Source organism: Triplophysa rosa, linkage group LG24, assembly GCF_024868665.1.
Source record: "Triplophysa rosa linkage group LG24, Trosa_1v2, whole genome shotgun sequence".
Taxonomy (NCBI): domain Eukaryota; kingdom Metazoa; phylum Chordata; class Actinopteri; order Cypriniformes; family Nemacheilidae; genus Triplophysa; species Triplophysa rosa.
In genome coordinates, this window is record NC_079913.1 from 3,935,549 (window position 1) to 3,961,655 (window position 26,107).

General features: G+C 38.2%; 1 protein-coding gene, 1 long non-coding RNA gene and 1 other non-coding gene across 5 annotated transcripts; all 3 read right to left on the bottom strand.

The window, feature by feature from the left end:
* Positions 1 to 184: 184 nt before the first annotated feature.
* LOC130548176 (uncharacterized) lies at positions 185 to 1,241 on the bottom strand. The gene is made up of 3 exons (XR_008961987.1): positions 1,167 to 1,241; positions 894 to 977; positions 185 to 293 (listed from the first exon to the last, which is right to left on the bottom strand). It is a non-coding gene; the product is annotated as an uncharacterized LOC130548176 (long non-coding RNA).
* Positions 1,242 to 6,807: 5,566 nt separating this feature from the next.
* Positions 6,808 to 25,753, bottom strand: slc38a4 (solute carrier family 38 member 4). Of its 3 annotated transcripts, none has more exons than XM_057324199.1 (16): positions 25,627 to 25,753; positions 18,785 to 18,905; positions 18,603 to 18,699; positions 18,404 to 18,519; positions 16,361 to 16,434; positions 16,200 to 16,292; positions 16,031 to 16,112; positions 15,857 to 15,939; positions 15,718 to 15,776; positions 15,286 to 15,549; positions 15,106 to 15,185; positions 14,899 to 14,999; positions 14,695 to 14,819; positions 10,395 to 10,539; positions 10,208 to 10,305; positions 6,808 to 9,153 (listed from the first exon to the last, which is right to left on the bottom strand). In XM_057324199.1, exons 2-16 carry the CDS (start codon positions 18,877 to 18,879, stop codon positions 9,049 to 9,051), a joined length of 1,617 nt encoding a protein of 538 aa, XP_057180182.1. In that variant the 5' UTR covers positions 18,880 to 18,905; positions 25,627 to 25,753; the 3' UTR covers positions 6,808 to 9,048. The 3 variants fall into 3 exon arrangements, with proteins under 3 accessions (XP_057180182.1, XP_057180184.1, XP_057180183.1); XM_057324201.1 differs by lacking the exon at positions 25,627 to 25,753 and adding an exon at positions 21,736 to 21,853; XM_057324200.1 differs by lacking the exon at positions 25,627 to 25,753 and adding an exon at positions 20,893 to 21,383.
* trnaa-agc (transfer RNA alanine (anticodon AGC)) lies at positions 19,218 to 19,292 on the bottom strand. Its single transcript has one exon. It is a non-coding gene; the product is annotated as a tRNA-Ala (tRNA).
* Positions 25,754 to 26,107: the final 354 nt, after the last annotated feature.

The following is a 26,107-nucleotide window of genomic DNA, read 5'->3' on the forward strand; positions in this document are numbered from 1 at the left end:
TTATTGACTTACAACATTTCTCATGTGACAATGCATAAAGGCATAAAAATAGATTGTAAACATGTAAACATTATTTATTTTGTAAATATATTTATTTATTTTGTAAAATTTAAATTAGAAATGTATAAAACACAATCATTTTAAAATGATATAATATACATTACATGTTTATAATAAAAAACAACATTGTTAGATCTATACAATATATCACTGAAAAAAAATATTTGTAACTGACTCTGGTCCTGTATGTTTTTCCTGAACTGGAGTCATCCTCCTGCACTGAAGTCTTCTTCCTTGCAGTAAAAGACAAAAGACATAACTCATTATATTCAGTGATATTCATTCTGCAGAAGCTGCATCTGGCTTATTACACAGACTACCTGTATTTAACTGTATTTACACCACAACTCAATAAAGATTAATGTCATTTTAAATGCACGTGAACACATTATGAAAAGATAAAAGATTAAAAAAAAAAAAAAGTTTAAGGCTGATGCTGAGTTAGAGGAGCATATCACATGTAATAAATATAAGAAACAGGCACTCTTTACAGTGGACTGAAATATTAAAAACATTATCTTAATATTACTGTTGATATTTTAATCATGATTATTGTCAAATAATAGAATATGTTAAAATTGTTTAGCATGCCATTCTTACAGTTCATTCTTATTGACTATAAAGACAAATAGTTTATGGGTGATATTGCTGTTTTTGCATTATTTTTTTTACTTCTTTTAGTAGCATAAAAACGTTTTTTTTTTCAAACTGGGAATAAACAAAACTTAAAAACTCATTGCTGAAAAAGTAAATGACTGCAGTTATAATCTCGTGTTATAATGAATGAAGTTGACTTAATTAAACTGCCATTATAATACATGAATATGACTTACATCGTATCTGCAACCTGTTGTTTTTATAAGCAAGCAGTGACTCATCTAAACTTCTGATTGGCCATTACGTTCATGCGCTCACCGCTGTAAATCACATGTAAAAGAAATGTGCACAGTGATCAGATGTAATAAGACTTTATTCACATTTCATTTTAATCACAGTTATAACACTTTTAGTTGAATTTTGAGGGCTTTTTTTTTGAGAAAATATATAATTATATTCGCGAATCGTTTATTTTTGTAGTAATATGCACAGTGCACATGCTAGCTTACCAGCTAAGCTCCATGGCCTGTTGTTCTGTCGCTATCTCTCCCAGCAGCCAGAGCACTCGTAAAGATACAACGCACCGACAACTTGACAAGAAGAAACTGCGCTAAATGAACAATATCGGAAACAAATAATAGTGGAGTCTCTTCAAATTTGTACTGATAAAAATCTGTTAAAATGACTGTATTATGATTCACAGCATAAACATATTTACTGTAGAATTTTCCCGCCACAAAAATGTTCCCACAATGCTTTGCAGATCTACAGCAACCTGCTGTATACAGGTTCTACAGTAAGGATTTGATCATTTTACAGTAATAATGCTGTGAAAACTACAGACATTTGTTACAGTGTAGTAAAACCAACATGTGTGTGCATATGCATGAAATTTAGATGTGATATCAGGTTCAAAACACTGAGTCACTGTGATCAAGGGTTTTTTCTTTCTAGATGCCGCATTAACTTCTTTAATGGATGATCTTTTCTCTTTTCAATCAATTCCAAATTTATTCAACTACAGTTTAATTTTACTCTGCAACATGATAGCAAAGATGTGCATCATACACTACAAAAGCTCAACAATATGCAAAATCCTAAACAGTTTTGTACATGCATAGTTTTTATTGTAGTTTTATTAGGCATACTATTTTAAATTAGCTTTCATTTACAAATTTTTAGTTTTGATGCTAATTTTAGTTTTTATTCAGTCTCTTATTTTTAGTTTATTTATTTATTAATTTTTATTTTTATAATAACCCAGACCTGAACAGCAGCAAAGTCATTTCTACTTTTGACTTTACAAAACCCAATGTGATCCTCAAACCACATTCATCTTCTTGGTAAGTGAACCTGTATTTAATCTGGGTGTCATTTTCTTCTACAATATATACTTTCAGTTTTTGACCTGTGACGCACCAGAAAAACTGTTTCACAGAATAAGTTGCAGGTTAAACTGGTTTCGTAACTGTGCAAGTTAGTGATTCCAGAAAACTCAATTCTTACATGATCTCCTAGGCGTGATCTCATTAAGCTTTTATATTTAATGTGTGTTTATCTACTGTACTGTACACTCCCTGTGAATGGAGATTTATAGGGTCATTTGGGTTCTATAATGAAAGCCTTTAGCACAGAGAGCTTGTGTGCCAACCACAGAAACTCTGCCCGCTCGCATGACTCGACAAAGATCTGGAGTGCTTTCAAACTAAATCTAGATCTAGCATTTTAGAACACCAAATACTATACTGAAAGATACTGCTCTCTGTGTCATTCTTTCAAATGTATGTGTGTGGGATGTGTTATTAAAAGCGTCTTTAGTTCTGTACCTTCTCTTTAGAGTAATAAAGACAGCTATTGAAATGAAAACATACTGTAGTACGAACAATGATAAAACATTCTGCACATTTTCAACACACCCACATTTCCCACGCACCTGGCTAATTATTAGTAAATTTCTTCATGACAACAAGCACAGATATTTTTAGTCTTATATTCTGTTCAGGTTAAAATGGGGCATATATCTGCAAAATATGAGTAATAAATTCTTGTTCTTTTTTGCCATTAAAATACTTAACAGACAGGAGAACGAAACATGGTGTGGTAGGGTAAAGCAAAGGTAAAACAGGGTGTTCTGTACAGACGGGTCTCTTGTATGCCTTTGAAAGGCTTTCTTTTGCAATAATGACCTGCTTTTCACACAGCCACGGAGTATATGATTCAAATATTGATTCAAGTAGAAATTATTTTATGAGAAATAAGTGATATAAGAGACTTGAAACTAGCACAGACCGAACATCAATTCATTTGTGTTTGATGTTTTATAGTGTTGAAGCTTTATTCATCAGAAGAGGAACAGACGAAAGTGTGTGGTGGTTTATTAACTTCCCTACAGGAGTCAAATGTGTGAGATAGCAGACTCAGATAATGAAGATAGCAGACAAACATAAATAAACATCAGCATCATAAAGTCTTTTTTACTGCTGTACAGGCCAACAAATGAAGTGAACATTAAATAAAATCATAAAACGCTATCTATGTAAACGGTACATATATATACAGTATATATATATATATATAGTAAAGTCAACTTTTAACGTGTTACCCTTTTATTTACATTCCATTTAAAGTGTCACATGACAAGCATGATGAGAATACATGACGAATGATGACATGTTTTGCATTCTTTCCTCCCTCCACACCACAGACTGTTGGTATTGTGTAATATATTGTGTATGTATGTTTCATGTGTCATGTACGCCGTATATTGAGATTAACCTAAATTCATTCAGAGTTCAAACACACATGAATGACCAGAAACGCCGCAGCGGAAGTTTATGTCGACTTTCAGATGTAAGTAGGTTTCATTTGTGGTGGAAGTGAATCTTAAATGAGAGGAAGCTTTGTTCGGAATATCTTGTGTTCAGTAGTTTGGTTGCACTGATGAAATGAAAAAATATGATTATTAAGTTTAAACTAGAAAACTGGCAGCTGTGGTTCGCAGAAATCACTTAAAAGCAGAGGTGGACGAAGTACACAACTTCCTTACTTGAGTGAAAGTACAGATACTACTGGTCAAATATTACTCCACTACAAGTAAAAGTTGTAAAGACAGATTCTTACTTGAGTAAAAGTACAGAAGTACGTGCTTTTAAAAGTACTCAAGTATTAAAAGTAAATTTCCTTTATGTCAGTTGTGCATTGTTTTATTGTCGTATACCTTATGCCTCTGAAGCACCCTACTGAATACACCGAGTAGCTCACAGAATCAGTGGTATTAAAGGAGTAGTTCACTTCAAAATTTGCCCCCATTGACTTTCCATAGTAGTTTTTATTCCTACTATGGAAAGTCAATGGGGGCAAATTTTGCAGTGAGCAACTCCTTTAAGAGCTTTATATGTTTAGCACACATATGTTTAGTTTAGATATAATCCTGTATGATCATTTAGCCTATTATCCTCATTAGCCCCCTAGGCCTATATGTATTTATGAGCAGTGTTCTTTTATTTTGTATATTCCCTTTACCAGTTTTAGCAGCAATTTACCAGTAAGTAGTAAGGTTCTTGTAAATAGTAAAGTGTAGAAGCCATGTGTTTGTTGGACTTATACCATAATTTAACTACAAACATAAACTATAGCTAGTATAATAATGAATATAATGAAACTATGGTATGTTTAGTTGCTGTGGTTTTACTAAAGATTATTAATTGGAGTATGGTTCCTATATTTAGAAAATGGTAAATTTGTGGATACTGTGGTTTTAATGCAAATACCATCCCTGCTGAAAAAAAACAATGAATTTTTTAATTAGAATGAGATTTTTAAATTAAATTCCTCTTTGTAGTGTGTTTTGGGTTTTATTCCAATAGGATTTACCATCCCAGCAATAGAATCCATCACATACAAGTAGACAACAAGTATCCATAGTACAATTCCATAATAACCATTAAATCCATTACATTTTATGTTGTATTTTGGGCAGGGTTCTATGTTTTTATTTCAACAGGAATACTTAAACTATAGTTACTTCAGTAAAAACATCATTCATTTTCCAAATCGCTTTAAATGATATAGCAGCAGATCAGAAGTTAACACGCACGGTAGCTCAAGGTGTATGTGATGCTTATTTACCGTTTAGCCGTTATGCCGATCATTTTCATGACAATGTTTCAACGATCTTTGACTGATCGTAACCACAATGATTACACCACACTTTAACATGTGCCTTTTTCTCTTTTAATGTTCTATTTGCCTTTTCAGAGCGCTATCAACGATGTAGCAGCGCCTACGTTTACATTAGTTTAGCGGGGAAGATCCCAGAGTTGCCAGATTTGCGTTAAAAAAATCTGCCAAATGGCCATTCAAAGCTTGCCGGAAACCGCGACTTAGAAAAACTGAAATACTTGGCAACAGTAAAAGGTCCTGGCAGATCGCAAGCCAGATAAATTGGCACACAGGAAACCCCGCTGCATAGAAACCATTTTCTACTTTTGGACCTTTTTATAAATGTAGTGAAGTAAAAAGTATGATATTTGTCTTTCAAATGTAGTCAAGTTAAAGTACAAGTACTCAGAAAAAATAATACTCAAGTAAAGTACAGATACTCAAAAAGTGTACTTAAGTACAGTACTCAGGCAAATTTACTTCGTTACTGTCCACCTCTGAAAGGTTTTTTATCAAAAAGAATGTAATCTGTTACTATTGTATATTTTAACTAACACACACACTTTTTTTTAATAATTCACAAAAATCCTTTATGGTTGTTTTTAGCCAGTTGTATATGTTGTTCCAGCTCAAGATTAAGACCAGCACACAACGATACACACAAAACCACAAACAGGTTCAGCTGAGTGTGTTGTGCTGTACAGTGAATCAGGCTGGTATACTGAACATTCATACTCTCAGAGAGAGAGAGAGAGGTCAGAGCACAGATGTGTTTGTGTGATGGTCTTATGTAAGCAGCTGTTGACATGATTCATGCTGAAGTGTCACTGCATCCTGACGGATGATTTACACACAAACACGCATCTGCTTGTTTTGTTGTCATACATGCACCTTCACAATGACACTATATTCCTTTAGACATGCATTAAACATGAGATTGTGTGTGTGTGTGTGTGTGTGTGTACTTGTACATCTATATTTGTGAGGACCGGTTTGAGCTGTAGACCAGAGGTGTGAGGACAAGGAGAGTAAAGTGAGGACATTTTGGCCGGTCCTCACGTCCAGAGACCCCTTTAAAGGGCTGTTTGAGGGTGAAGACTTGGTTTTAGGGTTTAGGTTATAATTAGGTTTGGGGTAAGGGTTAGGGTCAGGCATGTAGTTCTGATGGTTAGGGTAACGGGCTAGAGATTGCATTGCGTCAATGTATGTCCTCATAAAGATAGCTGCGCAAACATGTGTGCGTGTGTGTGTGTGTGTGTGTGTGTGTGTGTGTGTGTGAGAGAGAGAGAGAGAGAGAGAGAGAGAGAGAGAGAGAGAGAGAGAGAGAGAGAGAGAGAGAGAGAGAGAGAGAGAGAGAGAGAGAGAGAGAGAGAGAGAGAGAGAGAGAGAGAGAGAGAGAGAGAGAGAGAGAGAGAGAGAGAGAGAGAGAGAGAGAGAGAGAGAGAGAGAGAGAGAGAGAGAGAGAGAGAGAATTCTGCCCTCATAAGGGTGTATGAAACAAAGAAAAATGGAGATGTGACTCGTGACAAACACTTCACCATCAGTCTATTACTCATATATACTCATCATTCTAAAATAATAAAACATTAATAAAAGCTACTCTTTTATTGTGCAGTATTTTAATACACAACAATTATTTTAATTATTATATGGCTGAATTTCTTACAAAAATAATGTAAAGCCTATTTTATGAGACATTTTCATGACAATTAAGCACATTTTACATTAATTTTTAAACAATTACGATATATTATTACAATTTCAACGTATTTATTCTGTATGATAGTTGTTGTTTTTCCTATTTAAAAATATCGCTACATTAAAAAAAATCACTGTTGGAGCTGAGATATGAGCTGGACGTGTTTTTGTGAGATTCAATCTATTATCTTTATGATTCATTTATTTTTGACATATTCCTTCATCCTCACATCACCGTGGCAACAAAACATCTATTAATTACATATCAAGAAAAACACACAGAAAAGGACATAGCTTCACATTTTCTTTATTCGTCATGTTACATAACATGGAAACAGCTTCAGTGATACAAAAATCCCCCAATGCAACGACTGCTCTTGATTGGCTGATTGGCTAGCGGCAGTCACACGGCACTTTTGTGAGATTGTAGTAAGGCATTTTGTGCACAGTCATTTCTCACTAGTGTGTGTTCCTCTACGCTTCAACTACAGCGTTTATGTCACATTACCAAAATACATGTAAACGGTTTTAATTTGTACATTCAGATTGAAATACTCCTGCATATTTTCCCTGAAGGAAGTAACAGGCACAGGCCTGTGAGACAAAAGTACAGACTGACCGGGATGTTCAAGGGAGAGTAAACGCGCTTGAAGTTCTTCATGAAACGATCCATTCAAGAGACAAAATGGTTAGACATTTCTGTATCCACTAAAAGAATGCTGTAAGCGTCTCGATATGACGAATAAAAGTCTTTTTTAAAAGATGAACACTTTGATGCAAAACTATGGAAGACAAACTGTTTTTTGTTTAGACTAAATTATTAACAGGGTCCTTTGTGATTTCATGTTGACTTTAAACTCCATATTAAACTCACACATGTAAGAAATGTCAGTCCAATACTTTGAAGAGGTAAACTGTGGAAGACAATACTGCTCAATATCGCTGAGACATAAACACAATCTATCTGATAGTTACAAAAAGGCTGGATGTTTGCCAAACATCGTCCCATCTATCGTCTATTCATATTCCAAAGAGGAACTTCAAACAGAAACAATGGATGTCAAGTACCATTCCAGCTGCTCAAAATCATCAAGTAACATACAGAAAAACAACAAAACACACAGACACACAGCTCCAGTTCATCATAAAAACTGTCCAACAGAAGGAACAACAGAAATACAACAGCTTTTCTACAAATTTACAAAAGAAAAAACGAAGTCACAATGGCTTCCATATCTAAAATATTATACTAAAACTCTACTGGTGAACATTTGATGTATCATCCCTTTCCAACGTCCAAAAAAGCTGACTATTTACAAACCATATACAATGTTTTGATATAAAACATGCAAAAATATCATAACCATTTCATTTGAAATATTTGCTTTATGAGTACGTAGATCACCAAATGATCTTTAAATATCGTCTGCTTTGGCAGGACCAGAGCAGAACCTGCGCACACAGAAACCGTTTCAACACGGATGGCAGACAGGCGCGTCTGTAAACGTTATTTTTCTCCGGAGAGGAAGTGTGGTGAGATACAACACAGAAAGACCTCAGATCTTCACCTACATGGATCGTTTGGCGACCGGATGTCGGGAGCTTGATCTTTGGGCTCTTGAGGCGTCAGGTCGGGGCTCGTATGAGATGACTTATGATATAAAATGAGTCAGACCTTCCCTGCCCGCTTGGCATCACCTAAACATTTCTTTCCATTCATTTTACACTGAATAAAGCAGATCTGATCTTACTGTGCTGTTCTGGTGTTATGGATCACTTCAAAAGGAAAAGCAGCCTGTTTGCTCAACTTCTTCATTTTGGTTCCAAGATTGATAATTGGACCGTTTTCCTTCACGAAGAGGAAATGTGATTTCACGGTAATGTTAAATAGTTCACCCAAACAAAAACATTCAGTCTCAATTCACTCACTTCAGAATTGAACACAATGAAAGATCAAAAAGATTTAACATTGTTGGTGTTTTTTGTTCAGCACATGTCTAGATTCATTTGACTGTTTGGAACGGGCATGAGAGTGAGAAAACGACAGTGAGTTGTATTTTTTATGTGAACTATTTCTTTAAAAAAACACTAAAAGAAAAACAACAAACTAATTATCAATGAGCACTAATGTTGCCTAATGAAAGTCAAACGTGATTATAAAATGTATCTTTGTTGGCGTGTCTTGAAGACAAATCCAGAAGTGCTTTTTGTTCCATGAACCTTCTGCCCGACTCTCTCTCTCCCCCTCTCTCTCTCTCTCTCTCTCTCTCTCTCTCTCTCTCTATGAGGCGGTTATCAATGTTCTCTCCCACAGATAATGACGCTGGCACCCGCTGTCTCTCTCCCCGTGACCCGCGGGCGAAGAGATTTGAGTAGTAAGAAAACAGAAAGGAGAGTTTAAAACAACACATGAGATCTTCGAGAGAGCGAGAGAGAGGCACAGGGTTCAATCAGAACTGAACGTCCATGTTGACATGTTCTCTGATGAGGTGGTTTCAGTTTCAGCACCTTTGGGTGAGGGGTGAGCGGGGTTTATTGAGCTTCTTTAGAACCGGAAGGATTGTGAATCCAGTCCATAGCGATCAAAGTCAAACTGCCAATCATGAAGATTATGCCCACCACCAGGAAAATGGCCGCCTGTGGACGAAGAAGGAGTGAGATTATGTTTCATGTGTTAACCCACATGACATTTTCACACGAGCATTCTTTACCTACTTATTCATACATTCATTGCATCTATTATATATATTTTGTGGCTGTCCCTACATCAACTCGGTTATAAAACCTCACAGAAATAAATCAAAAAAAATTTCACCCAGTGATGTCACTTCCTCTGGCAGGACACTCTAGATGCCTGTGAAGTTTGTGATGCTTGTGTCTTTTATTCGTTTAAATTAGTTTAGGACTGGTTATTAGCACATGGAGTTCAAGCACAAAATGTTTTTTTTTTAATCGATTTTCAGAATAACTATTTACTCACAGATAAACAAATACTGAAAATGTCAAATTTAAAGTGTGTTATAGGAGAACAAAAGAAATAGAACAAAACATAGGAATGATGTTTTTTCTTTGTCCTGACATGTTTTTTGCTGTTAGGCGTGCCTCTTTTGAATTGTTTTCAGTTGGCAGAGAGCGTTTTGCGCACTGCTTATGCGCGCCTTGCGTTTTTGCCGCCTGCTGCGCCTCACGTTTTCGGCAGAGCGCTCCGAGCGCCTGAAGTTCGAAAAAAAACTAAACTGAGCAGAAAAGCGCTTGACGTCATGCGCCTTTATTCCCATTGTCCAATCGAATGATAGGAGAGGCGGGCCTTCCGATGCGGTGACGGAACTTTACAGTTGCTTGAAACGTCCGGAGACTGCAATGATGGAGAAACTTGTGCTGGCTGACACGGGTTAACCGAGAAAGGTCCGAGCAAGCGTCCTCTGCTTGTACCTTTTTTAAGTTTCTGATAATAAGACAGTTAACAGCAACTAGAGCGCTCGCGCTATAATCCTTGACTGACAGGACAGCTGTTTTGGTGGTTACCTAGCAACATAAAAAAACGCTGCGCGATTCTCTTTTTAAAGAGTCAACCAAAAGAGCAGCGCGGTGCGCCTCGCGTTTTCGAACATGAAAAGCACGTTCTATGTGATCGCCCCCTATACCCATATAATATAACACAGTATAACCATATAATGTCTTGTGTACTCACTGATATTTTCTGTGGTGATCTGAATGGTAAACTCTTGACTAGTCGCAGGTAAAACGCTGCCGGCAGTATAAAGATGAGCATTGTGGCTGCAGATGCTCCTGTGGAGGAAAAGAAAGATTAATGATGCGATTGATTATATTGATTACGTGTGTTCAGGTCATTTGGTCATCAGTCTTCTGAAACTCACCAATGAATCCAAAGATATCTCTGATGGTGGGAACAAAAATCACCAGCAGATTGTTAAAGGCCAGTATCACAGCTGCAATGATGATGTGTCTGATCCAGCTGAACTCTTTTCCTGCGAAACACAGCGTGATGACGGACGACCGGATCTGTAAACACAAACACACATGCGGTTAGAGAAGAAAACAAACATTTTCTGTGCATCTTACATCACCTGGGAGCAAAAAAGAAGTCAACACACAGACACTAAATTTGGAATGTGAACCGTTGTTGTTTTTGTGAACAATTTTGTAATTTTTGTATAATTAGTATACATGCTGTTTTTTTCATTCTTCGTACGAAAGTTTGCTTTCAAAAATGATTTGCCACTTCACAACTTCTTAAATATAAACTACCCTTTTTATGCAGGTATATATGCTTAAAATATGCAGTTATAAATGCTTTAATCTAAACGTTTGAAAGGGAAACACCATAGAATTCAAAACAAATGTATGTAAGTGTATGTAACTTCAAATTATATAAACTAGATTTTTTCTACATTTTATACATTCAACAGTCAACCAAGTGTTGTGGTTGCTGCAGTTTTCATTAATATAAATCTGTTTTTAATGTCTATTGAAGCCCCTCCGACTATATGAACAATAAATGTCTAAAGTTATTAGACCTGAGACAATAAAGCTATAGTCAACAAAGAAATTACATTCTTTACCAGAACAAAAATCCAGTGCCTTTAAAGATCATTCAAAATAAATGAAATAAAAAGAATGTTATATAAACAATCTACAATGTAAACAAAATTTCTTAAAATTCCAATGGAGGGACACTGAAAACTAATAACTAGAGAAGAGAGAGAGAGAAATGTTGTGAATGGATCAGGTACTGTACTGCCAGGAGCGAATGAGATCTGAGATCAGGTCACAGGACCTCAAGTGATCCGCTCAGAGCATGAGAACCAGCTTACACTCGGTCAAAGTTCACTACACACACACGCGCACACACACACAGCACGGTTAGGGCAGAGCCTATAACAGGATTAACACACAGTGTAAGTGAGCGGTACTATTGCATCAGCCAACAGGAAGTAAGAGACTGACAGAAGTTAAGAGGGATCACAATAAATGCGTCTCTGACATTTCAATGATCAAACATCAGTGTGAGATTAGATGCATTTCACAGGACAGACAAATCACAAATTAAATCTTTCATCTAAAAAAGGTCTTTAGACATCGATTTTGCTTTTGAACTTGTACAAGCAAAATATACACTCTTTAAAAGTTTTTACCTAAAAAAAGGACAATTATTAATGCTCAGCTCACATGGCAAAATATTAAAACATACACAATTTTTTCCCCAAGATGTCTCCTCCAGTTACAGCACCTGCCTCTGACACCAGCACCTGCAACAGTATCAAATGTCATATTTCACAGGGTCCAATATTTCGTAACTCCAATATCCATTACTGTTCCCGTAACTTAATCTTAAAAAGATGTATATATTGCATTATGACAGCCCTTCAATAAATAGATGCCGTTTGTGACTCTCTCGGAGAGTCTCTGTTCATCACATGAGTGTGACATTTCCATTCTTTGGCTGTTCGACCTCAAACTATTCGGCATCTGCCGGCGAGTCGCTCTGAACCCCAGAACTGACCACACGACTGAATGTGTGATATTCTACCAGTGACCCTAATTCTCAACTCACTGCGGCGGGCCGTCATGTCTTTTTTGTTCCTTCCAGTGTCAAAGAAAAACTCAAAGTAGACAAGCTAAGGGGCGATTCACATTTCGCGTCTTTTATTGTAAATGTAGAAACGCGGCAGGCGTGTGCAAATAGGTCGCGGCCCGTACCGTATGCGCGTTGCACACATTTTTCGAGATGGAAATAGTTCAACTTTACAGAGTTCCGCGCGTGCACGACTAGAGAAAGCGGCACGGCTCGCGTGTGGATCACCCCTAACACAGCTATGATTTTCAGCAGGAACATTTGTACAATATAATTTTGTACATTTTCATATGATCTGCTTTCCCCCTAGTGACGACTGCATTTCCGGGTGGACCTTTTCGTATGATTCACATCAAATTCATACAAACAAATTCATATGAAATCCATTTAATCTCAGTGATGTCTAAGAGAAATCATTGAGATTTCTTTCTGATGGGTTGTCAGTTGCAATTTAACTGCCCTCAAACCCTTCTCACAATATGGTCGGGTTAAACCACCAGCAGTGATCATGTGAGTGAACCTCACTGACCCTGACATGACCTCCGACCCCGAGGTTCATTGACGTCATGGAGAGCTTATAAATCACCACCTCTGGTTGATTTTGAATCAAAGGACGTCAGACTGGAAAAACACTCATCCAACATGTTTGATATGACTGCAGGAGTGAACATTATTAGTGAGCTTCAGACAATCCACTGCCCTTGATCACACCTGAGAAATACCACAGACAGATGTTTAGTCTGTCACATCTCTTCTATTCCTGACCGGCGAGTGTGGCGAACCGCCGACAGAAGACACATTAGCTGTGAAATCTCATTTCTGGTGGGACGATGCCTTTAGTGACAAACCTTCAGACCAGCGTACATAATTACAGGCTCAGAAGACGAACCCACTGTCATTTACAGCCGCTCTGAGGCGTGGACTAATCGTGAAGACACAAATCCATTCATCAGATGAGAGAGGGTGTGACTTACATGTAAACACAAGCATCTGATACTGTTGAACTGGAGATGAACAACCTTACATTTCTAACTACGGAAAAGTATCAGACTATAAAAACCAGACGGCACACCTGTTAGCCGACACTGAACGCGTATTAACACACGGTTAGGTGCCTTTTTCAAATATAGCCAAGCTCTTTTTGAGTGTTTCTTTTGGAAAATCATCACACCTCCAGAGTTAGCAATGTTTGCAGCACATTCAGAATAACAGAGCTGTGCTATCATCTGTTTGTCATGCCTCTGTTAGTAAGTGTTGTCTGTGTGGCTGACTCAAGGTCCCTGTGGCTCTTAGTCAAAGCAAAATAAATCTCACGCACAAAGGCTGTGACATTTAAGACAAACGTGAAGGCCAAAACTCCATGGTAACACAAAATGTCACATCTCACCATCTCTACAACCCCTAAAACATACAACTTTATCTCATCCGTGTGGGTGAAGGACAAATTCCTGAGTATTAAAGGAGATCAACCAAAAATGAACATTCTTTCATCATGTACTCATCCTCATGTCATTTCAAATCTGTATGAGTTTCTTTCTTCTGCAGAACACAAAAGAAGATATTTTTAACAATGTCGATAACCAAACAACGCTGAACCTCATTGACTTCCATTGTATAAACACAAAACCACTGAGACATTTCTCAAAATATCTTATTTTGTGTTTCAGGTTTTGAACCACGTGACAATGAATAATGATGAGATAACATTTACTTTTTTAATAAATGAAAACCTAATTTCAGAGCTGCAGGGGTGTGTTGTGTGTTTACAGTGACTCCGGTGGCCACATAATGTAACTGTACGTTTTACTGCAGGTTTTACAAGGTCACTGTCTGCACTGCATCTTGGTAATATTCCATTCCCTGCACCTGCCCCTCCCTTTAGAGAGCAGAGAGATAAAGAGAGAGATATAAAGAGAATGGGATATAAAGCTTCCCTTCTAGAAAAACAAAGAATTTGCATACTTTCTCATTTCCCATCAGATCTTTATAAAAACAGACTAGTTCCTTTACATTTCTTCATTATAGAATTTATTTAATTATTATTTATTGAGCTATTTAGCTGAACAATCCATCTCAACTGTTAAGATGTATTCGTGTCATTCCTATAATCCAGCTAACTTTAAGTCCCCAGTACAAGTTATAGCCTTATAAATGATTTTAATTTAAATACTTTACCCAAAAAGAGTAAAAAGCTCTTCATTTTCTCATCTCCCCAGTGTTATATTTTAACTCACTGGAGATATTGGTAGAATGAAATCTCAATGGCTACGTTAGTCTTAAGAACTGTTTTTTTTAAGAACTGTTTAAATTATGTAATTTAAAAAAGTTGAAAAAGTTGAAAGCATCAATTTAGATCAAACAATAATGGTTTTTAAAAAAGCGAGAGTGCAAATAACCGATGACATAACACCGCCCTCTGGTGGATTAATACATCATCACATTTCTGTGTTTTACAAACCTTTTTGGTCAACCTCCATAATAACTGAAGGGTGCGAATAAACCATTGAGCTCACAGGCCTTCAACACATTCACACAAGAGTCAAACTCACATTAAACACACTCGAGTGTGTTTGTGTACTCACAGGGAACAGCACTATGGGAACGGTGAGGGTCACAGCGGTCAGAACAGCCAAACGCACCAACAGAAGCATCGTATCAAACTTATAGACTTTAGTGAAGGTGTGTAATAACTCAGCCTCCACGTGATCTGTGTGTATGCAAGAGAGAGTGTTATGGTAACAAGTCGCTTCTCGACTGGAATGTTAAACTAAGAGAGTGTTACATACCATAAAATGTCAGATAACCAAAGAGAGCCGAGAACAGGTACATAACCAACATAGCTAGAATGGAAAGATTTGACACCGTCTGCATCTTCTTACGAGATCGACTGGAAACACACACAACTCAACACGTGAGTGGATGACACAACAGTTTTCCACATACACCTGAATAATAAAATCCAAGTTTTGTGTTTCTGGGTGTGTTTAACTCACTCTTTCAGTTCGCTGTAGATGGGCAGAACTTCAGGATGACACACGAACGCAAAGGCCAGAATGGGAATGGTGTAAGCGGTCTAAAAAAACAAGACAACAAAAACGAGTCACATCAACACGAGGCTCATCCTACAAGTTTAATATTTGGCATTTATACAAACGTCACAACTGTATCGTTACCTGAGAATTAAACACAAAGTATTTGGGCGTGCACATTTCCTCTGCGCCTTCGGGGTGTGCCGTGTACTGAACCGTGGAGTCGTGGACAGGTGCGCGAGGATCCAGGTGAGGTCCGTTCACAGCGGTTTCAGAGATATACGCCAGCACCGAGGCGTTCTGAAGCGTAAACATACCCAACGCGTCTGATCCATTAGCGCTCATGTTTGAGTCGTGTTGGTAAAAGAAGGGAAGAGGACACGGGAGAATCGTCTTCTTATAGATCAGCTGACCGAGAAAGAAACATTAACAGATGTGAGTTGAATCGGGTTAAATCTAGAGATTTTTTGCAGTTTGTCTCGTCACAACCACATAATACACACGGTCACGTACGTGTGATTTTACAAACAAATAGTTAAAGGTGAACAAACATTATCGACTAAAAGGTAAACGTACCACGCCCAGGAAAAACACCATGCAGGAGAGAGAAAAACCACTGGTGTATCCAAGATATCCTGCAGGACGAGACCATGAGCTTTACACACACCCCGACACTATCAACACAACATCAAACACACAAACACAAAGGACTTACCCAGATTCTTCAGCAGGGATAAGGGTAAAATTATTCCGACGGACACAAACACCACCAGGTAATTCCCATTCATGTACCATTCACTAAAGAAACAAGCAGAACGACCAATCAAAATCAGAGAAAAGGTCTCATCATAAATATACAAATTCACATGATCGGCAGGTGACGACTTACCCAGAGGTCTCCTCCAGACCCATGAAAGCTCGTATGACCTCCGGCAGCTCGTACTTGACAATGAACAGGTAACTTGACATGGCTGAAGACAAACACATCTCACACGTTACATAACAGACAATAACAACCTGCACAAAACGACAATCTTTAGGCGCGTGTCACTTTTTACCTCCAATATTTTGTAGAGTTATAGACCCAAAGGCCGCCATCTTCCCCGGCCAGCCGAACGCTCTCTCTCCGAGCTTCTCATAGATCAGCGAGCCTGCGGGGAAACACTGTTAAAGCGTCGGTTTCATTAATCAGCGTGTTTGTGTGTCTGGACACACTCACCTCCTTCTTTTGCCGTCACTAGTAACAGATGAACTGAGTACAGAGACAGAATGGCCACACCAAACAGAAGAATTCTACAATATAGAGAAATCAGAATTGATAAAAAAATTGATTTTTATGATCATGCGGGCTCAGCGGGCGGGTCTCCTCCTGTCTAAATACACGGTTCTTGAACATAAAATGCTAGAACAAAAAAATGAATCAGACAATCCTCAATTGTCTACAGAACTGTCTTTGTTAAAGCTTCAACTCTTCATCTCTGTGTAAATGATAAGATTGCAGGTTACTTTGAGTTTTTAACTTCACGTGTTGAAGTCACATCAAAGTACTAGGGATGCACCGATAGGATTTTATTTGGCCGATACCAATTTTAGCAAACAACCATCATCCGATTCCGATATTGGTCAACTGCATAGTACTTAACGATACTAGCTAGTTTTTTCTGCATTAAATTAATTTCACTGAACATGAATTGGATCCATTTAACATTTTATGAGAGGCACAAGTTAAGATCAAAATACAATAAGACAACATGACAATCTTCAAAAGGTGATCTTTGCTATCCAATATTTCTTTTTTTAACAACATTAACTCATATTTGACTTAACATTGAACATTTCTTTAATAAACTTAAATAAACTCTGCTATTTAATTATTTTGCTCAGAGAAAAACATTGGATTATTCAGACATGCAACTCATTGCCTCCATGCAGTTAATTAATAAACCATCAATATCAGCCTTTTTCATGCTATTGCCGATATGCCGATGGTGTTCAATTAATCCAATATCGGTGGCCGATACATCGGTACATCCCTACAAACTACTTGCTCAATAGCTGATTTTTGTTTATTTTTAACTTAAAAAATGGCAGCTTTACGTGTGCTGTGACCTTACGAGGCGTTTATTTTTGAAGGTGTTTCTAAATGCAGCGTGTGTACATATAGAGTATGCATCTGATCATCTCCTGCCCTCATGAGCTGAACGTCAAACCAACAACAACTCTGGTTCAAACCCTCAGAAATCAGCAGCACACCTCATTCACCGTCAGCGAGAGGGAATGAGTTTAACGGTGGTTTGGTCACCTGACACGGGCAGAAATAACCACCTGACATTAACAGCAGAGAATACACGAGAGATAACTGTGCACTGGCACTAAAGGTGTGCGTTCACTTTATCTGCTGTGGAGAGAATGTGAGGTCAGTGGGACTGTGGTGTCCACAGCTGACTGCTGTCAATCACACACACACAGCAGACGAGAGCAGTTGCGTTATAAATATCCTCGCAGTCTGCTTCAGCCTGGGTTCATGTGTGATATATACACAGTGGCATCTGTCACAGACACCAGCAGCTCTCTCTCTCCTCCACCAGTCTCAAACTCTGATACACCAACACACAATGTCCTCCAGCGCATTCCTAGATAAAATCCTCTCCAGGTCACACTCCACACAAATGCCCTCTAAACTTTAGCTGGGGAACTAAATGGGGAAATTGCACAGTAGTCTTTTTTAACTGATCTAATCATTTGCGACAAACAAAATTAGGACATCATTTACTAACCTTCGAGTTGCTCCAAATCTGTATAAATTTCTTTGTTCTGATGAACACAGGGAAAGATATTTGGAGGAATGCTTATAACCAGACAGATTTTGCCCCCCCATTGACTCCCATAGTAGGAAAAATTACAATGGTTGTCAAAAGTGCCCCAGAACTGTTTGCTGTCCTACATGCTTCAAAATGTCTTCTTTTGTGTGCAACAGAACAAAAAAATGAACCTTACCGCAACTTGTAATGGTAAATTTAAAATAATGATTTATAATTTGAGCGGTAGAGTAAATTTCACTGGAATTGTTAGTTCGACATCATTTAACTTCAACACACGTAAAGATAAGTAAATAAAAAATGGCGATATAGAGGCAAAGGTTAAGGATTGCACATTAACACTGTGGTAGTCTGGTACAGACATGGATACTCAGAGACCAGAAAAGGCACACCCCTAATGCACCACAAAATTGTTGAACAGCTCCGCCTACAAATATACTCACATAAACAGTATGATGCCCGTGTTGGCCATGGCAAAAGACAATCCCAGAATTCCACTGCCCATGATTGCATTACTAAGGTTAAAGACGGACATTCCGAAAGACGCGTGACCCGGATGCTGAGAGAGATAGAGAGCGAGAGGCGTTAATTAATGACTCATGAAATAACATAAACCTTGAAATCAGACTGATGTGTATTTACATATTCTTCATCGTATTCCTCATATTTCTTCTTCTTCATCATCATTCCATTAGTGAGAAACTTCTGGCTCTCTGCATCATCTTGATCCAGGAACTGACTGGAGTTGACAGAAAACACGATTTGAACCTCGTCACACACACACAAATATATAAAACACTGACAGAGGTCTACGGGTCTCTGACCTGCTCATAGTGGCCTTCTCTGAATCCATGGGTTCTGTGTAGCTGCTGTCATCGTCCGCCTCTGTGTTGACTTTCTTCAGCTCCATGCGGTCCATGTTTACAGACGTGATCAGGATATCGTCTGAAAGAAAAATGTGCAAAATATAACACACAATGGAAGCTCATGAACTCCCCCTTTGAACCTACAACCTTTGGGTACCAACCCTGATCTTTAACCTTTAACACCTTCATGATAAAACATTCGATCACAATATGTTTGGTTCCAAATCTCCACACACACATATGAACACTAAAGAGGGGATGAATGTAGAACTGAGGTCTGTGACATCAGTTTTCTCTCTCTGTCTCTTTCATTTACATTTACGCATTTGGCAGACGCTTCAATCCAAAGTGACTTACATTGTATTGTATTATACATTTGTTTATGACTATGTGCAATCCCCTGGGATCGAACCCAAGACCTTGGCATTGCTAGTGCCATGCTCTAACCACTGAGCCAAAGGAACGCTTTCCAATGTGTTGTTCAATGTTTTGGTTGAGGACTCGTGTATCTGAGCGTCCATGACGTCCGAGCTCTGGAATCAGCCACGTTTAGTCCAGTCCAGCACACACCTGTCATGTGCAGCCAACACTTACTGGCCTCAGGCCAGCTTTTTCTACCATATGCGAAGCACAAACCGTTCCGTGATCTGTCCGTGCCCACGGAGACGGAGAGCATTACATAAGCCTCCGATGATGCAGTTAACAAGCCAAACCACCCCTGAACCATTCTAACATCCCCAATTACCCCCAATCCTCCTCTTCACATACACAAAGACCTCATTGATACAATTCATAACCACTTCATCCCGAAACATTAGACTCATGGAAAGCTGAAAACAGTCCACGGGTCTTCTGAACATCATGAACGTTCTGAACGCACGCCTGGCATGAAGTACCAGGCAAATAATACAGAGGTGTGGCGCTTTACTGTCAGGGTAACGCCTCATCAATTACAGATTTTTCTCTTTAAAATAAATCCTCCATCATATCGCATTACAGCATATTTATGATGGGATCGCGATATTGTTGCGGTAGATATATTTGCATGTGCGTCAGTGGTCAGGAAAGTTGCGATCTTAATGACGATGGACTAATCTGAAAATACAGAGTACAGCGCACCAAAAAAATACTTTTTAATTGTTATTAAGCTGTGTATGACGAAACAATATATATATATATATATATATATATATAAATCAAAAGAGATACATTTGATCTACATTTCAATACATTTTACCACATAACTATTGTATGTAAAATTAAACATTGTTTCCAGGGAAAATACTAATATTTATCATTACTGTAATTTCAAAATAATCATACAGCAATACAATATTATTGTCATACCATCCACCTTGACTTATACGAAGCAGGCAATTTTGTGCATGTCACATGAACTCCAGTCGAGTAAAACTAGTTCAACCATTGATCAGAACCGTTTAAGCTGGAGTGACAACTAACCCAAGAAACCAAACCAGACCTTGAACATTCAACACAGTCAGTCAGAAAACACTCATTAACAGCACAATTGTTTCTCCATGACAGCAGTGAGATTACAGGGAAAGCAAATGGAGACCTCACCTGCCTCCTGAGATTCTTTTCTCCAGTTCAAGTCGAGATCTCAACAACATTTCAAACGGTGCTCAAATCTACCAAAAGTTTGCAACATAATCTCAAACATTTCTCAAAAGACCTCCAGACAATTAAAGTTCTGAGATATTAATTGAATAGCTCAGTACTATTAATGTACATCAAAAATTGTTTGATATGTGTCCGATGAGCATTGAAAGAGCAACATTTGAGAAAAATGAAAATTAAATGCAGCTTTTAACCAAAGCCACACATGCATATAAACTGCAGACCGGTTAAGACTGAATTGAACCCGGTCTTCTTCAGATCTCAAGACAGCTGAAATGTGCTTGGCTTTTTACAACGAGAAACGCCGAGACATCAAAGTGACAACACGCACACATCTAAACACACCAGCGGCAGAACACACACAAACTGAACCCAGCTTCTCTAGTTTTAAGCAGATGATTTGAATGAGAGGTGGTTTGGTTACTCACAGCGTGTGCCGGCTCAAATGAAGAATACGAGATGTGCTGACAGAACGAGGTTGAGCTTCGCATTTAGCCCCGGAGGTGAGTGGCAGCTTTAAAGAACGTTGGGAGGGCCACCTTTAACCAATCAAAACGCTCCGATCGAAAACTATTGGGTGTGAACCCCCGTCCCCCCAGTTGACCCCCACCATCAGCACCTGCGTCACTCCAGGCCACACAGGCTTCCAAAAACAAGTTGGAGATAAGGCGATGCGTTGCATCAACTTGTGTTTGCAGTGAGGCAAGAATCTGGTGGGTGGATAGGGTTGTTCGTCCTCACGGACACAGATATTGAGGACACCGCGGGACGGCCTGACTCCAGCCGCCAATCTGCGTGCCCATCTGATGGCGTGTGCACAAACAATTGCGAGGTCACTGACCAGAGGCTAAACCTGAACTGAATTCAAAAATATCCAAATCTATCCGTACATTTTAAACCTTTGATACTAGGATAATAAACTTTTCTGTTTGATTTTCAGAAGAAAAAAAACATGACGGGGGTTAAACTAAATCTCAACCAGTACATCACATCACTCCACGGAACTGGTCCCAGTCAAACCAATGGAGGCATCCCAGATAATGTTTTCTAAAACTATTTTATCGGAGAGAAATAACACTTTAAACTACATATAATAAACAAAATATAAATTACAAAATTATATAAAAAATATATGGAAAACTTAAAATCGAAACAAGAGTGTTCAGTAAAATAGAAAAGCATTCCTTATCACATGAAGAAAAACTGTTCAAATACCCAAAAATCATCTGTTTCCCACATTGTCTGAAAATTAAAACAAACAACAAACTTACTGTCTTGATGCAGGTGCTCCTATCTCAAGGAAGAAAAGGCTTCCTGTGCTCACAGGCTTTTCCTAATATGGAGTCACTCCTCTCAACACAAGCAGCCAATCAGCTGCTCCGGCACAAGGGTCAAAACACCCGGAGGAACTCAGACAACACACTAACACCCTCAGAGCTCAACTTCACAGTTAATAACCGAATATTCACACAAATTATGGATGCATTCACAAACAGGCTGGGGCCTAATTTGACATGGTTTCACAAGAGATGCGACTTCTCAAAGTGTTATACACTTAAAAACATCAAGGTCTGTGTAATAGAGGATGTCAAACCCTCAGCGGGACTTGTATTCTTCAGCTCTAAGATTATCCACCCTGAGCCTCCATATGGCTTTAGGTTACATTACAGATATATATCCACCTACTCAATGATAAAACTGAAATGAGACAATACACAAAAACCTCTTTAATATTGTTTGCTAGAAGAAACTTGAGATGTTGCTCATTGGTCGCTGTGGCTAAAAACTGCACAAAACAGACACATTTCAATTGACAGAAATGGCATGAAATTAAAAAGGATAATTCTAATTGTTTTACACAGTGCTGAAGTATTTATTATAAATTATTTATCCGTGCACATCATAATTTTTTTTATTCATTTGCACTTGTAATCTTTAAACAAAACCGTAAACCTCCTCCCCCTCTGGAAACGACCTCTCTTCACTTCTGATCACGAGGAACGGCGCAAGGGTGGGGCTGCAATGACTGACAGATTGCAAACTGCCACTCAAATCTTTCACCTTTTAACGATCCAATCAGTTGTCGGTGGATGAGATCAAGTCCAGCCCTGCATCTTTTCCTCATTTCAGAAGTCGTTTCACTAAGGTACACGTCACGATATGGAAAAAAGACAATCGATACTTCGAGACAATCGAGACTTTAAGGACGATCCAAAGAAATTTTGGAAAGGCAAGTTTGGAAAATGTAGTTTCTGACTATGTTGTGTCAAGTAGACTTTAGTACTGCAACGTTGAGCTGTTGGTGGCTCTAAAGGGTTGGACACAAATTTGCACATTTAAAAGTTAAAGCGACAATTCACCAGAAAATAAAATTCTGTCATCATTTATTCTCCCTTACGTGGTTATTACCTGTATGTGACTCTTTCTTCTGTGAAAAAAACAAATGAAGATATTTTGAGAAATGTGGTTTTGTGTTCATACAAAGGATGTCAATAAAGTTCAGTGTTGCTTGGTTATCAACATTCTTCAAAATATCTTCCTTTCTGTTCTGCAGAAGAAAGAAAGTCACACAGGTTTGAAATGACATGAGGATGAATAAATCATGAAAGAATTCTCACTTTAGGTGTACTGTCCCTTGGAGAGTCTCCCCATATGAACATGGCAAACCCTCAGCTAGACAAAACAACAGTAGAAAACGTTAGCTGCCCATTGCCATACCTTCTGTGACAAACTGCTAGACTAAATAAAAAAGGAAATCTAGAATGTAAAAGCCTGAGGATGTGTATTTTTCTGTTTGTCGCGTCCTTGGTATCTTCTGTCTGTTCATCATCTTATCAGTTTATTGATTTATTCATTGCTTATGTCATCAGTGATGTAGCAGAACATGTACCAGACTGACCCGAGCATATCACTTTAACTTTCAACCTGTTGAATCATATAGTTTGATCTTTAAAAGCGTGACATACGATGACAACGTCATTTATGAGATCTTGTGTTCCTAATGTCCCAATGCCAAACAGCAAAACAAATATTTTTCGGTAAACAAGTCCTGACACAACTAAAATTCTCTTGGTAAGTTGGTATAATTATAAGTTATGTAGCATTAAGCCTTTCTTTATATTCCTGATAAAGGACACATAAAGAGATGATTTCTGGGCATCTTTCTTTACAAACAGGCACAGGTTGACAGGAACATTGTGGCTTCATCCGTGTTGGCTCTCTATGTTTCATACTCTCAATAAATGCCAAAATAAATATAGCAGACAGACAGCTGGGCGTCGTCCTGTCGCACTGCAGCTTTTACAGTTTGCATTTGAGACGTGGACTGTTTTAACCAATTTTTGTACCAATTTCGGAAATGAACTGAGATTTGAGTCACCTGAGCGTACCTATGAAGTGCATTCCAAATCCATCACTGCTGCCTGAAATACCTACGCGCACGCGCGCACGCACGCACGCACGCACGCACACACACACACACACACACGAGCGCCCTAATCAGTCAACTAAAGTTCAAGTGCACTTAGATGGTAGAAGTCAAACTTTCTCAGTGTACTCTGGTCTGACTGAAATGATTGACAGCTGTCCGCTCTGCCAAATACAAACAAACCTAACTGGTGGTGGGTTATAGAATAATACGTAAGTACTGGACGTTCTGTGCTGGACCACAAAGTAAACTACGGTGAAATTTGCGAACTACAAAACAGACACATTGATAAACACATCACTGTAAAGTTAATGATTGTTTATGAAGAGGCTGAATTGTATGTTTCTTCTTAAACAATTTATGAAGTTCAACAAAATCAACCAGAGAGTTTCAAAAACACTGACTACAAACAACTTTCCTAGAAGGCTATATCCTCAACATTACATCAAACAATACACAGAGACACAGTTAACCAGCATAATGACTGTATATGCCACACTTTAAATAAATAGAAGTCTAGGTGTAAAACACATTTACATACGATAAAAAGCAATCAAGTGTCTATCTGTAAGTCATGAATTATGGGTAGTTGGACCATCAACAGCTATGAGAGTATAACGTGTGTAAATGGACAGAATGTTCCAGATTACCATAAACCTCAATCCAACAGCAGCTCTAGACTAATATAACTCACAAATCATGCGCTATAACAGTACTATAACTGAAATCAAATCTAGGATCAGTTATTATCATCTTCCAGTGTTACAAAAACAACTCTACACAGGTTCAACTTATCTCCCATCAATGGCAAGTTTCAACAGTACACTGACATAGTAAAACATAATACAAGTCACAAAACCCCACATCTTAGCACCAGACAGAATAATAAACAAGGTAAAGATAAAAAAACGATTAATAAAGCTTGCCCACACCTCCCTGTATTCATTGTGACAATGCAACAGTCGCCACCCCCAGCAGACCACACAACACGCCAACTATTCCGTTTTTAACTTCAGTTGTAAAAACATATGTGTTTTTAATGCACACGTCTATTAATGTAAACGTGAAAGTTTGTTTTTCAAAACAACATTTAAACTTAAATGCACAAGCACGTGTCTCTTGTTAAACTCGTTTCCGTGCAATTAGCGTTGTTGTGACAAACATGGAAACACGCAACCAAACCCCTTTCTCTTGACACAAACGTCGTAAATTCAAACTATGTTATTAGATGGCTCTGGAATGAGTGAGTGAGAGTAACGTGCACAGGACTCTTTAATTCTGCAGGGTCGAGCTCGAGCTCTGGCGCGCGCCAAACACAAACGCTTTGTGTGCGCGAAACCATCAAAACACTCTAAAATAGTTTTAAAAATACGTATTCGGTTGTAAATCGTAGAGTGAGTAAACCGATACTGTTTTACACGTTTACTGTTTACGTTTGCGCGCTTGAATCGCCGTGCACGGCTACACCCTTCTTTAAAATAGAGGTTGAGGAAAGTATTACATGCAAATGTTACACGATTAACACTGTAAAACAACATAATGCTTAATGCTTTAAATGCGTTCAACGTAACCGTTTAACAACTTCATTACTGTGAAGTATGAATGATTTAGAGTAAACTGTAACGTTATAACGTTACTGTATAAAGCAGTGTTTAAGTGCACCATTTATATATCATACAAACACACAATTCACTTCCATCTCGATAAATAAATGTGTTTGCCTGTGAGAACCCACCTGGATCCTGAAGGAATTACCGCAAATCTCGCAGGGTGAAGACAAACTGGTGGTTGCTATTTTAGATCAAACCCATTTAACTGGGAGGAGTGCGTGGAAATTTCCACCATGTGATGGTGAACCCTCCTTGGGCATCAAGTTACACATACACACATACATACATACATATAGACACACACAGAGCGGGTGGGCTGAAGTCATGGACGGGTGTGTTCAGTGCCTAATTTGAGTGGTAAATTTGATCAGTGCTGGTCATTAATTTAGTTGTTTTTTTGCGTTCATAATATTGTGTCTACACAGAGAGAGACTTTGTCATTTTTTGTCATACTTGTTATTTTATTCATTTAATTCAACATTCTACTAATTGAGTATTTTTAATACCATAACCTTTTATTTATTTTTTGAACTTATAGTATTATGTGTAATGAATAATAGCATTTTATTGCTCTTAGTTGACACTAAATTGATCCGGGATGTCTCT

Bases quoted from the DNA above. Each gene is read 5' to 3' on its own strand.
- slc38a4 (XM_057324199.1), bottom strand. From the start codon at position 18,879: ATGGACCGCATGGAGCTGAAGAAAGTCAACACAGAGGCGGACGATGAC. The intron at 18,520-18,602 runs GTAAATACACAT...TATCTCTCTCAG, and splicing joins AGGAATACGATGAAGAATAT to CATCCGGGTCACGCGTCTTT. The intron at 15,550-15,717 runs GTACGTTTACCT...TTTCTCGGTCAG, and splicing joins TGGTGTTTTTCCTGGGCGTG to CTGATCTATAAGAAGACGAT.